This window comes from Lasioglossum baleicum, chromosome 1, assembly GCF_051020765.1.
Source record: "Lasioglossum baleicum chromosome 1, iyLasBale1, whole genome shotgun sequence".
NCBI lineage: Eukaryota > Metazoa > Arthropoda > Insecta > Hymenoptera > Halictidae > Lasioglossum > Lasioglossum baleicum.
Genome location: NC_134929.1, coordinates 6306375 through 6318458, shown reverse-complemented (window position 1 = coordinate 6318458; position 12084 = coordinate 6306375). Strand labels below are relative to the sequence as shown.

General features: G+C 36.0%; 3 protein-coding genes across 3 annotated transcripts; 1 reads left to right on the top strand and 2 right to left on the bottom strand.

Annotated features, from left to right (window-relative positions):
- Positions 1-1659: 1659 nt before the first annotated feature.
- LOC143210413 (succinate dehydrogenase [ubiquinone] iron-sulfur subunit) lies at positions 1660-3831 on the top strand. Its single transcript, XM_076427264.1, has 5 exons — positions 1660-2010; positions 2092-2339; positions 2479-2776; positions 3446-3568; positions 3662-3831. The coding sequence occupies exons 1-5, from the start codon at positions 1753-1755 to the stop codon at positions 3797-3799; spliced, it is 1065 nt and encodes a 354-aa protein (XP_076283379.1). The 5' UTR covers positions 1660-1752; the 3' UTR covers positions 3800-3831.
- Positions 3832-4459: 628 nt separating this feature from the next.
- Positions 4460-7642, bottom strand: LOC143210375 (ovarian-specific serine/threonine-protein kinase Lok). The gene is made up of 7 exons (XM_076427181.1): positions 7101-7642; positions 5935-6210; positions 5595-5851; positions 5318-5521; positions 5071-5244; positions 4831-4995; positions 4460-4749 (listed from the first exon to the last, which is right to left on the bottom strand). Exons 1-7 carry the CDS (start codon positions 7252-7254, stop codon positions 4546-4548), a joined length of 1434 nt encoding a protein of 477 aa, XP_076283296.1. The 5' UTR covers positions 7255-7642; the 3' UTR covers positions 4460-4545.
- A 934-nt stretch (positions 7643-8576) lies between these two features.
- On the bottom strand, positions 8577-11532 carry Ube2g1 (ubiquitin-conjugating enzyme E2G 1). Its single transcript, XM_076427358.1, has 6 exons — positions 11372-11532; positions 10183-10285; positions 9991-10088; positions 9464-9642; positions 9253-9375; positions 8577-9174 (listed from the first exon to the last, which is right to left on the bottom strand). Exons 1-5 carry the CDS (start codon positions 11415-11417, stop codon positions 9295-9297), a joined length of 507 nt encoding a protein of 168 aa, XP_076283473.1. The 5' UTR covers positions 11418-11532; the 3' UTR covers positions 8577-9174; positions 9253-9294.
- Positions 11533-12084: the final 552 nt, after the last annotated feature.

Here is a 12084-nt window from a genome sequence, read left to right as displayed (position 1 = left end):
ATTAATTGTTCATTACTTCCGTAACGTATAGTGCATTTCTTTCAATGACCAATTATATACAAATAAACAAAATAAAACAATATTTTTTTTGTATATATTGGGTTGGAACAAAAGTTTGCAGCGTTTGTAAATTGAAATCAATTGAAATTGAAAACGCTACGAACTTTCTTTCCAGCTTCAATCGAATTTGTTTATGGAAATGATGGAAAGATATAATACTCTTAGAAATTTGTGCAAGGTAGTTTATTTACGCAACGAAAGTTGCAAAATCAAACGATTGTGCAAATAACGCGAATATAACGTACGTATTGCGATTCAGATTTTATAAATACTATAAATTGATTGAATCGATTTGCATCATTGAAGATGGACATATTTAATTTTTACATCGTTTTACTACTTTTATTTTCAAAATGCATACATATATAATAATCGACATATATATATATATATATATATATACCCAGCTAACCAGGCGTGCCTTGGGCAAGCCGTGCCTAGGGCACAGATCGGCAAATCATTGTCCAATCTACGCTCGGAGGTGCTCAAGTCCCGATTGGCTTAATTTTGGACGACCGTAGGACCAGGGTTTGGACATGGGCATGAGGTCGGCATCAGGTCGGCACGAATCGACCGAATGTGCCTTTGTGGCAGCACTGTCGCACTGATGTACCGCATGCCGAATATCGTTTTACAGGTGAAACAAACAATTCCAATGCCGCTTTTGCAAAATTCACATGTTTTTCTATAAGCGAGGGTGAAACTAATATCCTAATCGCGATATGGAGCAACAAAAAATGAGTATACACATTCGGAGCTAATATCCCGTACATTACTACCGGGCCGGTATATAAGAGAAATTGGCGAAACTCGGTCGCTTTAAAAGTTGAATATTCTTCTATTGGCCTCGGGCGTCTAGAAAAATCAGATGGACAGTACTTATCGAGTACTGCCATTCGCGCGGAGATGATAAAATCATTTTTATTTATCATCTTTAAAATATAAGTGTATTAAATTAGTTGAAATTGAACTGTAAAGAAAATTGTACGGCAATGCAAATTTTAGATTATGTCTCTTGCAATCGATGCAGACAATTTTTATTTCGCATAAAGATCCGCAGTCTAGGAAAAATAACAAATGTGAGAAATAAATAAAATTTGTATTTTTTTTTTCGCCAATTTCTCTTATATACCGGCCCGGTAGTAATGTACGGGATATTAGCTCCGAATGTGTATACTCATTTTTTGTTGCTCCATATCGCGATTAGGATATTAGTTTCACCCTCGCTTATAGAAAAACATGTGAATTTTGCAAAAGCGGCATTGGAATTGTTTGTTTCACCTGTAAAACGATATTCGGCATGCGGTACATCAGTGCGACAGTGCTGCCACAAAGGCACATTCGGTCGATTCGTGCCGACCTGATGCCGACCTCATGCCCATGTCCAAACCCTGGTCCTACGGTCGTCCCCAATCGGGACTTGAGCACCTCCGAGCGTAGATTGGACAATGATTTGCCGATCTGTGCCCTAGGCACGGCTTGCCCAAGGCACGCCTGGTTAGCTGGGTATATATATATATATATATATATATATATATATATGAATTTAATGATAGTGAAATTCTCTCGAATGATGATGTTTTGTTTTTCTCTTATAGAGGGCAAAGAATTACAAAAACACCGGACAACGAAATGATCTATAGATTAAAAAGAGAAAACATGCTTTGGTAACCTGACTTCGATATTCGCAAAATGCTTCTTTGTAACGTACGTTTTTTGACAAGCATGTTCAATCTCAATATCACAAGTTACGTAAACCAATTCAAGAACGCCACAACATTGTCTATTTGTCGAAGAGTCAAATATAAATGTAGTAGTCATCGCCGAAGTCGTAGATTTTTCTCCAGTGAAAAGGAAGCTGGAAAAACAGCCAAAAAACCACCTGACGAGAAAGATGATCCCGTTGCTGCCGAACGTGCGCTTATAAAAAAATGCAAAACACCTCCAGAAGTTAGCGATCAAAAACGTTTTACTTATTTATTTTCCGCAGAATTCTCGTATGCATGTTATTGATTATTCCCGATCTAAAAGGTAACAGAGAAAACGAGGCTGCAGACAGTACGAGTCTATCGTTGGAATCCAGAAAAGCCAAATGTAAAGCCTTACATGCAACAGTTCGCTGTCGATTTGAATAAATGTGGTACAATGGTGTTGGATGTGTTGGCCTTGATAAAAGCACAACACGATCCTACATTATCTTACCGAAGATCATGTCGCGAGGGTATTTGCGGATGTTGTTCGATGAACATAAATGGTGTCAATACTTTGGCTTGCATCACGTAACTCATATTTTACTGAAATAATCATATTTTTCGCTTTTTAAGACTGACTGTCTATATATATATATATACAAATCTAGTTTATCTAACAAATGATTTCTTTACCCGCGAAAATACAACGTTCTCTATTCACCCTTAGGAAAGTAAAAGAATCATCGAAGCCGATAGTTATATACCCTTTACCGCATTCATATGTTATCAGAGATTTGATAACGGACATGGAGGTATTTTTGAAGCAATACCAAAACATTGAGCCATTTTTAAAACGTCCGGGGGAAGAAAATTTTATCGGTCTTCGACAAATTCTACAGAGTCCTAGGGACAGGGATAAATTGAATGGCTTATACGATTGTATACTTTGTGGGTGTTGTACTTTCGCCTGTCCGCCTTATTGGTGGCTTGGCGATAAATTCCTGGGACCTGCAACTCTTTTACAGGTATGTTGCGATTTACGAAGAACCGATGTACAGGTCATGCACGACTTTGCACTCCTTTGTCAAGTGTGACTCGACATCGGATATAATATATATGTATACATAAATTGTCATAAATATGTGTTTGGTTCTTCCTTTATTTATTTAAATCGTATATTTTAGTTAAAAGCGCCTTTCAGATGTCTTATTGTTAGAGACGTCTTTTACTGCAGTACCGAATTATAGGGTCCATTCCGTTGCACGCATACACTGTATATATAGTGTATGCAGACTCTTATACTACACTATACAGTGTATGCGCATTATGCGTGCAACGGAATGGACCCATAGTCACGTGTCACGTGCAGAGTTGCTAGGCGGACTTGTATTCCCCTCAAAATGCTTCCCCCTCTACCAATATACATATAAATAAACGTGACTCGATTCTCCTCGTAGTGGAAAATGTGATGTCACCTATCCCCCCCTCTCTCTCATGCAGAGAATCGCGAAAGGGGAATCTTTCTCAACGCTGATTACTGATTATGATCTCATTTTCTTTCGGAAAACAACTTGCTACATTATGCATAGATCCAGTAGTCAAGGAATTATCCTTGATAGTATCCTAATATATAACACGTTTATATGTACATTACATGACATGTCGCGCGTAATAAGATTTTTTCTAACATGCAGGCATATAGGTGGATATTAGATTCGCGAGATATGGAACATAAGGAAAGACTCGGCAAATTACGAGATTTTTATTCGGTTTACCGTTGCCATACAATTTTCAACTGTACGAAAACATGTCCAAAGGTTTGGCACATTAAATTAAATATATATATATTTAAAAAGAAAATACGGAAAGAGATATATTGTGATTAAATTGAGATTAACTTTTTCTTGAAGGGTTTGAATCCCGGCAAAGCAATAGCTCAAATAAAACGCTTGTTAGCGGGACTTGCTAAGAAAGAACGTCCGGATATGGAAACTCCACTTCCCAATCCCTGTAATGGCGAAGATATATATCAATGCAGGGAAGAATAACTACTCCAAGGGACAAGATATGTGATCAACATAATATTATTCTTTGAACAATTTGTAATTGTATATAAACCGGTCTTTTTGTATTACAAACAAAGTCTTGTTTACTTTAAATTTAGCCAAGGTAGACTTACATGTTCTAGTCGTTTCTGTACATGTCAACGGAAATAAAAGTAAAAATGTTATATAATTGACAAACTTTTAATGCTACAAGCACACAAGAAATGCAAAGTGGGAAAATATCTGATAATTATCATTTATATAACATTTTCGTGTTCATTTCAAAGACTATATTAAGGCCTTATTAAATAACTTTGCATTTATTTTGGCAATACTAACATTGGCCTGGCACGTTGATGGAAATCGTAATTCTTTTTTTAATCATACCAAGACTGCGGATGTTTATGCAATTCTGAATTTTTTCAGGCAAATTTCAAGAAAGAAACATAAAAATCGTATTAAATTTCGTGGAATTTTACCGTCTAGCATTTTTAGAAGCCATAAATGCATAAAGATTCGCAGTTTAGTGATAAGTTTCTAAATTCATTTCAACTTTCGTCCTAAACTGATTCAAGGTACATCATGTATATATTTTATGTAACACATATAAAAATAAATTAAAATTCGAGTGATACATAGCTCAAAGAACGTTGCAATTGTAAGTTGCAATAAGTTACAATCCAAAAAGTGATCTGTTCTTCGTAAACGATTTTCTTCATTATGTATCACTGAGTTCTACGTTCTTGTACTTATATCTCTAACCGTGCTCGTTTTATTAGGCTGTGATATTGCTCGTTGTTGGAAATACTTGTAGGTGCTATGTTTTCATCGTCTTCTTCGGATAACAACATGTCAACAGTATTCCTGAGTTCACGATCTTGCAGCCAGGGGTGCAACAAAACTTGTTTTATAGTGATCCTTTTTCTAGGATTCACCGTCATCATACGTTGGATCTACAACGTTACTCGCAATTAAAATCATGTGTAACATAATATCTAGGTATAACTATATTTATTTATGTAGTATTAATATACCAAATCTAGAGCTTTGTCGGAAACATGAGCAAATTTTGTAGGAGGAAAAGTGTAATATCCCCTTTTTATTTGTTCTTGTAAGCCCATTTTCTTATCGTGACAATTAAAGGGAACTGTACCGCTTAGGCAAGCATATAATATTACTCCTAGACTCCATACGTCTACCTAATAACAAAAGAAATGTTACAATTAAGAAAAGTTTATCGTCTTTACACACAATGCACAACAAAACATACATACTTGATTCGTATATGAACCACGTCCAATATTAGATAGTATTTCTGGGGCAACATACATAGGAGTACCACAAAAGGTTTTCATCATAGTTTGTGCGTCAACTAATTTCGATAAACCAAAATCTGATACTTTAGCTAACGTTGTATCCGAAGGGCTAGCTAATAATATGTTTTCTGGCTACAATAAGTAAGATTTTATTTAGTACTCCTAGTTAACGTGGATAATGAAAATACAGTTTATGAAAATATACCTTCAGATCTCTATGCGTTATACCAGAGTCATGAAGATAACTAACAGCAAGTACAACTTGATAAAATATTAACTTTGCATTCTTTTCCGACAACTTCCCCCTACTTTTGATCCTTTCGAAGAGCTCACCACCTTCCATTAACTCTAAAACTATATACACCGCCTTCGGCGTGTCTACTATATCTTCCATTCTAATCACGCAAGGCTAAAAATAAAATATTTCATGGATTATAGAATTATTTCATGTAATCAGTAAGATACAATCTGTTCAAACTTACATGTTTCAGAGCTTTTAATATTTTAACTTCATTCATAATTTTCTCTGGATCATTTAACAAGTTCTTCGGGCCAGCTGCCATGCCGCCCATTTTCACAATAGTTTTCATAGCAAACTTCTTACAACCAACTTTTGAGAAAACCAATTTTACCTCTCCGCATGCCCCAGACCCTAGTTTACGAGACACTGCGTACCTGCTTCTGAGGTCTGGTGGCAAGTCATTGCTTTCAAATGCACCGGTACTCATAAATACGTAGACTGTTACAAACATATAAAAATATAAAGAACGACTACCCCATTACACTTTCGTATGTTATACAACTTATAACAGATATATTTACCTGTAACAATAGGCTGTGCTAATGATATAATATCGTTACTTTCGAGCACAACTTTGTTGCCACGGCCTACTTTTTGTTTATTAACAAAAGTACCGTTCTGGCTTAAGTCTTCTAAATATACTATAGCATCGCTAGAATTATCACCAATATATTCCCTGGTTATTCGGAAGTGTACTTTGCTCATTACGCTAACCCACTTTGGTTTTAAATCATTTTTAGTTACACAGATGTCGCAGCTTTCCGATCGACCAAGCGTGTATACATCCTTCGTCAATTCTGTATAAGCAATTACATGTATTTAGAAGCTATTCCTGTTTTATTTTAATTGCGATAGTTCACAAATAAATCATTACGTTCATCATCATCATGCATTATAATTAGACTGCGGATCTTTATGCATCTATCCAGTTAGCCAGGCCTGCTCCGACCAGATATCGAGCACAGCCTAACGAGCAGATGACGGGCATTATCCTGTCCGAACGACCGTCAAAGCTGCTCGAAGCATAGGATGCTCGGAATCTGGGTGAATCTACCGGGCACACCCTGCCAGCTTAAGGCGCTACCTGTGCTGACACAGCTGCATGGTATTCTCCTGGCAGAAGCTTCCAGGCAGATGGAAGGCTGCTCGTTCCTGGATTCTGCCTCGCCGTAAGACCGAGGACCTAGCTGCCTTCCGGAAGCTCCTGCCAGGCAGATATTGGGTCTTTCAGCAAGCGATGCCTCTGCTGACGCAGCTGCCTGGCCAAAACCAAGCATGTTATTTCTTCTTTTAATGATTTTAATCTTCTTCTACAATTTCGTCTGTTCAATTTTGCTATAAATGCATAAAGATGCACAGTCTAAATAGTTACAATATAATATTAGGCTGGAACGAAAGTTGGTGGCATTTTTAAATCAAAATTCAAAGGTAAAATTAAGATATAATTTATAAGTTTATTGAATAACACGATAAGACACCTAAAAAATGGCAAAAAGTAATAGAAGAGAATGGAAAATATGTTATTGAACAAATCTCTATGCCTAAATATCCTAATTTTATCTTTGAGTTTTAATTTAAAAAGGCTACGAATTTTTGTTCTAGTCCAATATTGTAAACATGCATCTTGCCTGGTGGATCGCACTAGCATGTACACGTTAAATACCATTTAATAAATAAGTATATTTACCCATTGTTTTAAAAGATAACTTGATGGGACATAGTCTTCCCCAAACAGTTGTAGTTTTTTCTTGTGATAATTGTTGAGACTGAGACTGAGTTAAACATACCGAGTCCGCGTCTTGAGTGTCAGGTAATGTTAAAACAATCTGTTCATCGTTCATAGTTACAAATTAATTGGTTCAATGTAAACCAAAAATATGTACATGTAATCTTAGGCACGTTGAACTTTTCGATGTCAACAAACAAAACTGCGATTTTCAGGATGAACGCTACTACCCATAGCAATGTACTCTGATTCCTATTTTCTCTTCAAAAATATTGTTATAACACAAAAAACTTATTTTAGCAATATACAACAATGAGCTTTGGATATCTTTGTAGAAGAATTATCACAAATCCGCAGAGACCAGCAGAGACGCGTAGTAAAAATGGCACGTCTCCCATCCATCCACATGTCTAATTCAGAAAGTAAACACGTTTTTGAAATCGCGGTATGTACATACGAAATCGTAGGTAAAGTAGACATTTTCGGTATCTACAAAATTTGAAATTTCAGGTAGAGGTCGTTGTATTTTATCATATCGATACTGTAGATTCCAAAGAACAATAAAACTCGTCAAATAAATGGTCAACGGTCACTAAAATCACCGACGAGATGATTCAATAAAAATCGTAAAATGATATTTAAATATATTGATATGCATTTTTACGAAGAATATGATTATATTATTACAAACGTCTGTGTGTTATTTATTGGCAGTTGTTTTCGTATATGAACACTTTCATCGATTTTTTAATTTTATGCATATTTCGTAGTTTTTAAATTATACATAATACGACTACGACATTTGTGTTAGAATAAGTGAAACTTTTGCTTTTTCTTTTGATACAGTAGTAATTTTCAAATATGTTAAAGTTAATATTTACGTAAAAGAATTTTAATCTCTTTGATTGAAATTAAAAACAATACGCATTGGCCATTTTACAAAGCAAACTACTAAATAAATCATATATAACGTACAATTGAACAGTCCAATAATTGAATGTTTTATCGTAGTACCGCAGTATATATATATTTTTTCATTGAACATGCATTTTAATTAAACATGTACGGAAATAGGTTCAACATACGACACATTTCATCTTGTAGAATTTAATTGACAATATGAAATTATAATATATATAGCCGAACAAAAGTCGTTTAATTTAGAACCGCAAGTTTCAATAGAATAGAAATGTTGATTTGAATGATAGAACTTTACAAACTGGCACTGGTCGAAAATGTATACAAAACATTTGTAATGTGTACTTAATCTTACACTATATGTTTAGCAGCTGTAAGTAATGGTATATTTCTAACAGTAAATATCATTACTTAGTATTATCACTTCAATTAGAATTTGTTATTTTGGCAACTTACGGTTCAAATTTCACATTATTTTTTACATTGCTGCAGTCTAATACAGCTTAATTCGACATAATGTTTGCATCAGTGTCACTGTTGATTCACATATATTTCGTTTTCATTTTTACTGGCATTACATTAACAATTGTAGCATATATATACGTACTGTGTAGTTGACTTTACAAAAATTTATTTATATATATTTACGAAAGTAAGAAAATACGAAACGACACAGGAATTGTTATTCAATGATGATAAACATAAACATTTTAAATTACGAGACTTTTTTTTTTAGATGTAATGAGTTGTGGGCTAGCTCTTGAGCAGGAGGGACAAGGAAGTTAAGTTTTATAACTATCAATATTAAGGTAATAATCGTACAGATGATTTTTTGCTTCATATATATGTGTAAATTAGTTTTTTTTAGCTGTTTATTATTATGTAAAAGGTGAGCTGCATGTATTTCCTTTATGTTCTTCGTATCAATGGATGGTACTTCAGTGGCGGTGGTATAAACTTGATAGAGGTGTGTGAACTTATCTTCTATTTTCACACATGTTCTCTTTCCCTCGCTTTGTATAAGGATGGGTCAGGCTTTATCCGTTTTTAGTGGCACTGTGATTCATTTAGCTTAATGCTGAGCATCGGTTTCTTTCTTACAGTGCTTACGGCTTCCCTATAGACATACATGAAAATATATATTTAAACAATATATTTCGGATTATATTGCACATATAATAGTATATAGATTTACCAGAATTAAATAAGTCTTTCCATTTGAATATTTGTTCATCTCCTACAAACACTCCTCTTGGCTTTTTCTGACACACCTCGCCACCTTTCTCTTGAATTCTGCATAACTTTCCCTCCATTCTTTCTATAATGTGATCATTTTTATTCTTAACAACATCTTTCCCATGTCGATCGATGGTAAAAACGTTTACGTTAATGCCAAATATACTCACGGCAGCATCCACATTAGCAGGACTTTCATCATTAGGATCTGCAAGCATGCTAATAACACTTATGAGAATAGTCTCAACTGTGTGAACTGGTAACCACCGTTCCGAAGCTTTTTCGTAGCCCCACTTGTCATCTCCGGGTTCATGTAAAATCGATATGCAGACGTTACCGTTCTTCTCGACTATAAACAAAGAAAATTATCTTACTTTGATCATTCGTACTTTAGAAGGGGGTAGACTCGTTTTTCTCATTTCTCGATAAGTCCTATTTTTACGTTTACAAAGCATAATTTCCATTATTCGGAAGCATACAGCTGCGCACATAGCTATTTTCATAAAGCTGCGACAGCTACATGCTACGGAATAATGCAAATTACACTTTGTAGATGTAAAAATAACACTTTTGAGGGCGACTGCAGCCTAGATTGATCTTTTATCTAGCATGTTCGACTAATGAAACACTCAATCTTTGCTTTATTCCAATCCTGGAAACGAGTCCACCCCTTTAAGACTCTAAAAATAAAACTTACTGTTTGGATGCCATATTTCTGTTATAAATTTCATTCTGGGTGGCCTAAGTGGATATTCTTTTGGAAATTCTAAGTGTGCTTTGAAGAATCCACCTTCACTGAAGGACAGAAATAATTATATACATATATATAGAAGTGCTGATACAAATAATTGTAAGTACGAAACGATCAATGTTATAAAACTGGACTTACTATAATGTATCTGGTGGACCGATAATGAGTACTTCCCACTGATATATGTCATTGTCATCTATGAGGCCTGCTGAAAACCCTTCTACTGGGTTTTTATTTAGTTCTGTCCAACAAAAGAGAGTACAGATGAAATATTATCGTAAAAATTCATTTCAACACATTTCGATAACCGTATTCAACTCCGTTTCGCAGAGTACCTCCGCATTAAAAAAGTACAAGTACATGAACCGAGTATAAAAACACTGAGAGCTAAGAAATAAAAACAAAACAATACAATAAGCGATACTTGAAAATGTTGACCACACGAAAACATTAGAGGACAACACTGTTCACACGAAGTCTCGTGTGTATATATACAATATTCATTATATACAGAGAACGAAATGCCAACACTTTTCACATTCGTTCGGTACAGGTTAGGGTCAAATTGAACTTTCGTAAATAAATATGTAACCGTCAACTATACACGAGTCAATGACGGTGAGTCAGCGTTGACATAATACTGTATGAAAAACCGGAGTATGTACACAGTTTAAAAATTTCCGTTAATCGTTAAGAGAAAAATTTGATAATTCCAAGAGAATAGATGCGGAACGATTTCGAACGTTTTATCACGTCGATCGCGCGTCAAAAGTAATAGACTAGCGGGTTGAAGGAGGCTGACCTTCGGTGGTCGTTGCACGGCATGGTTTTCTGTCTTTTTTTTCTTTTAGTCGAAATCGCGTCGTGCACGGTATGACGTGCTAAATGCTATAAATAACACAGCCTGTAATTATTTTCGGTAACAGCGAAAACGACGTTCGACGTGCACGAAAATTACAAGCGAAAAACCGACTTATATCGTGTAAGGATATTGTTAGGGATAAACGCGATTCCGAATGCTAGGTTAAAGTTATTCATGGGAGGTACACGACGGTTCCGTAGCCGTATTGATTTTCACGCCCTAATCGGGCGCAGGGCCACTGTGAGATAACGAAAGATCGAACCGGCCGCTAGATACAGTTGCAGGGATCTCGATTATAAATTGATATCGCGAGGGAAAAAATGTTCACAAAGCAATCTTGAAGGTCGAGACACGGCGGTGAGGAGGTCGCACGAGTTTGGAGTACGAAAACGGTTCCGGCTTTTCGTCGAGCTCGAATGCGCCGCACGGATCACACTTAACACTTATACTCATTTTACTGGATACCTGCTAATTGTTTCCGTAGTAGAAGCGCGGACTGTGGCTCTGACATTAATAAAAGTTCCGTTAAATAAGACTAAAGCTGAAAACAATCACTTTTGCTTGTCTGGAAAGATGGCTAGGTACGTCGCGGAAGCAATGACTGCGCATGCGCCACTACTTAAACATATGTTCTTCCGTCTCTCCTGAGCGCCGACCTGATCAAACGTATGCGCTCTCTACTGGAGATTTCGCAAATATCGCAGAATCGCGAACTAGTTTTTACCGCCGATAAGCAACTCGTGTTATTTGTTGAAGATACAGTAGGACCACAGCCTATATGGTGATCTCGTCTGTGATAGGACACAAAATAGTGCCAAAACATCGTCTGAAATATGGCGGAGAATGTAACATTTAATAATAATCGATATGGTTTCATGATAATTCGCCTTTTCACCGATGCGTCGCGACTAGAATCTCCTCAGTGGTCTTCTTCACCGACGAAATGCCGTCGGTGGCCTTCTGTTTCTCTGGATGGAGACAGAATATATCCTAGAGGGCGTAAGAGAACACCGAAATATTCGGGGACACGAACTCCCATAAGGCTGGCAGTCTTTAACAGTACCTCGTCGGTGACTGAATATTCGGTATACAACTTCATTTTTATTTTTACTACGATGGCGCGTGTATTTGAACCATGAATGTTGCACGTTTCTTTTTAGATGAAATAAAATCTGATT

Bases quoted from the DNA above. Each gene is read 5' to 3' on its own strand.
- LOC143210375 (XM_076427181.1), bottom strand. From the start codon at position 7,254: ATGAACGATGAACAGATTGTTTTAACATTACCTGACACTCAAGACGCG. The intron at 5,852-5,934 runs GTAAATATATCT...TGTTTGTAACAG, and splicing joins AGCACAGCCTATTGTTACAG to TCTACGTATTTATGAGTACC. The intron at 4,996-5,070 runs GTATGTATGTTT...TTTTGTTATTAG, and splicing joins GTGGTTCATATACGAATCAA to GTAGACGTATGGAGTCTAGG.
- LOC143210413 (XM_076427264.1), top strand. From the start codon at position 1,753: ATGCTTCTTTGTAACGTACGTTTTTTGACAAGCATGTTCAATCTCAAT. The intron at 2,011-2,091 runs GTTAGCGATCAA...CCGATCTAAAAG, and splicing joins AATGCAAAACACCTCCAGAA to GTAACAGAGAAAACGAGGCT. The intron at 2,777-3,445 runs GTATGTTGCGAT...TCTAACATGCAG, and splicing joins GACCTGCAACTCTTTTACAG to GCATATAGGTGGATATTAGA.
- Ube2g1 (XM_076427358.1), bottom strand. From the start codon at position 11,417: ATGTCAGAGCCACAGTCCGCGCTTCTACTACGGAAACAATTAGCAG. The intron at 10,089-10,182 runs GTAAGTCCAGTT...TCTGTCCTTCAG, and splicing joins GGTCCACCAGATACATTATA to TGAAGGTGGATTCTTCAAAG. The intron at 9,643-9,990 runs GTAAGTTTTATT...CTTTGTTTATAG, and splicing joins AGAAATATGGCATCCAAACA to TCGAGAAGAACGGTAACGTC.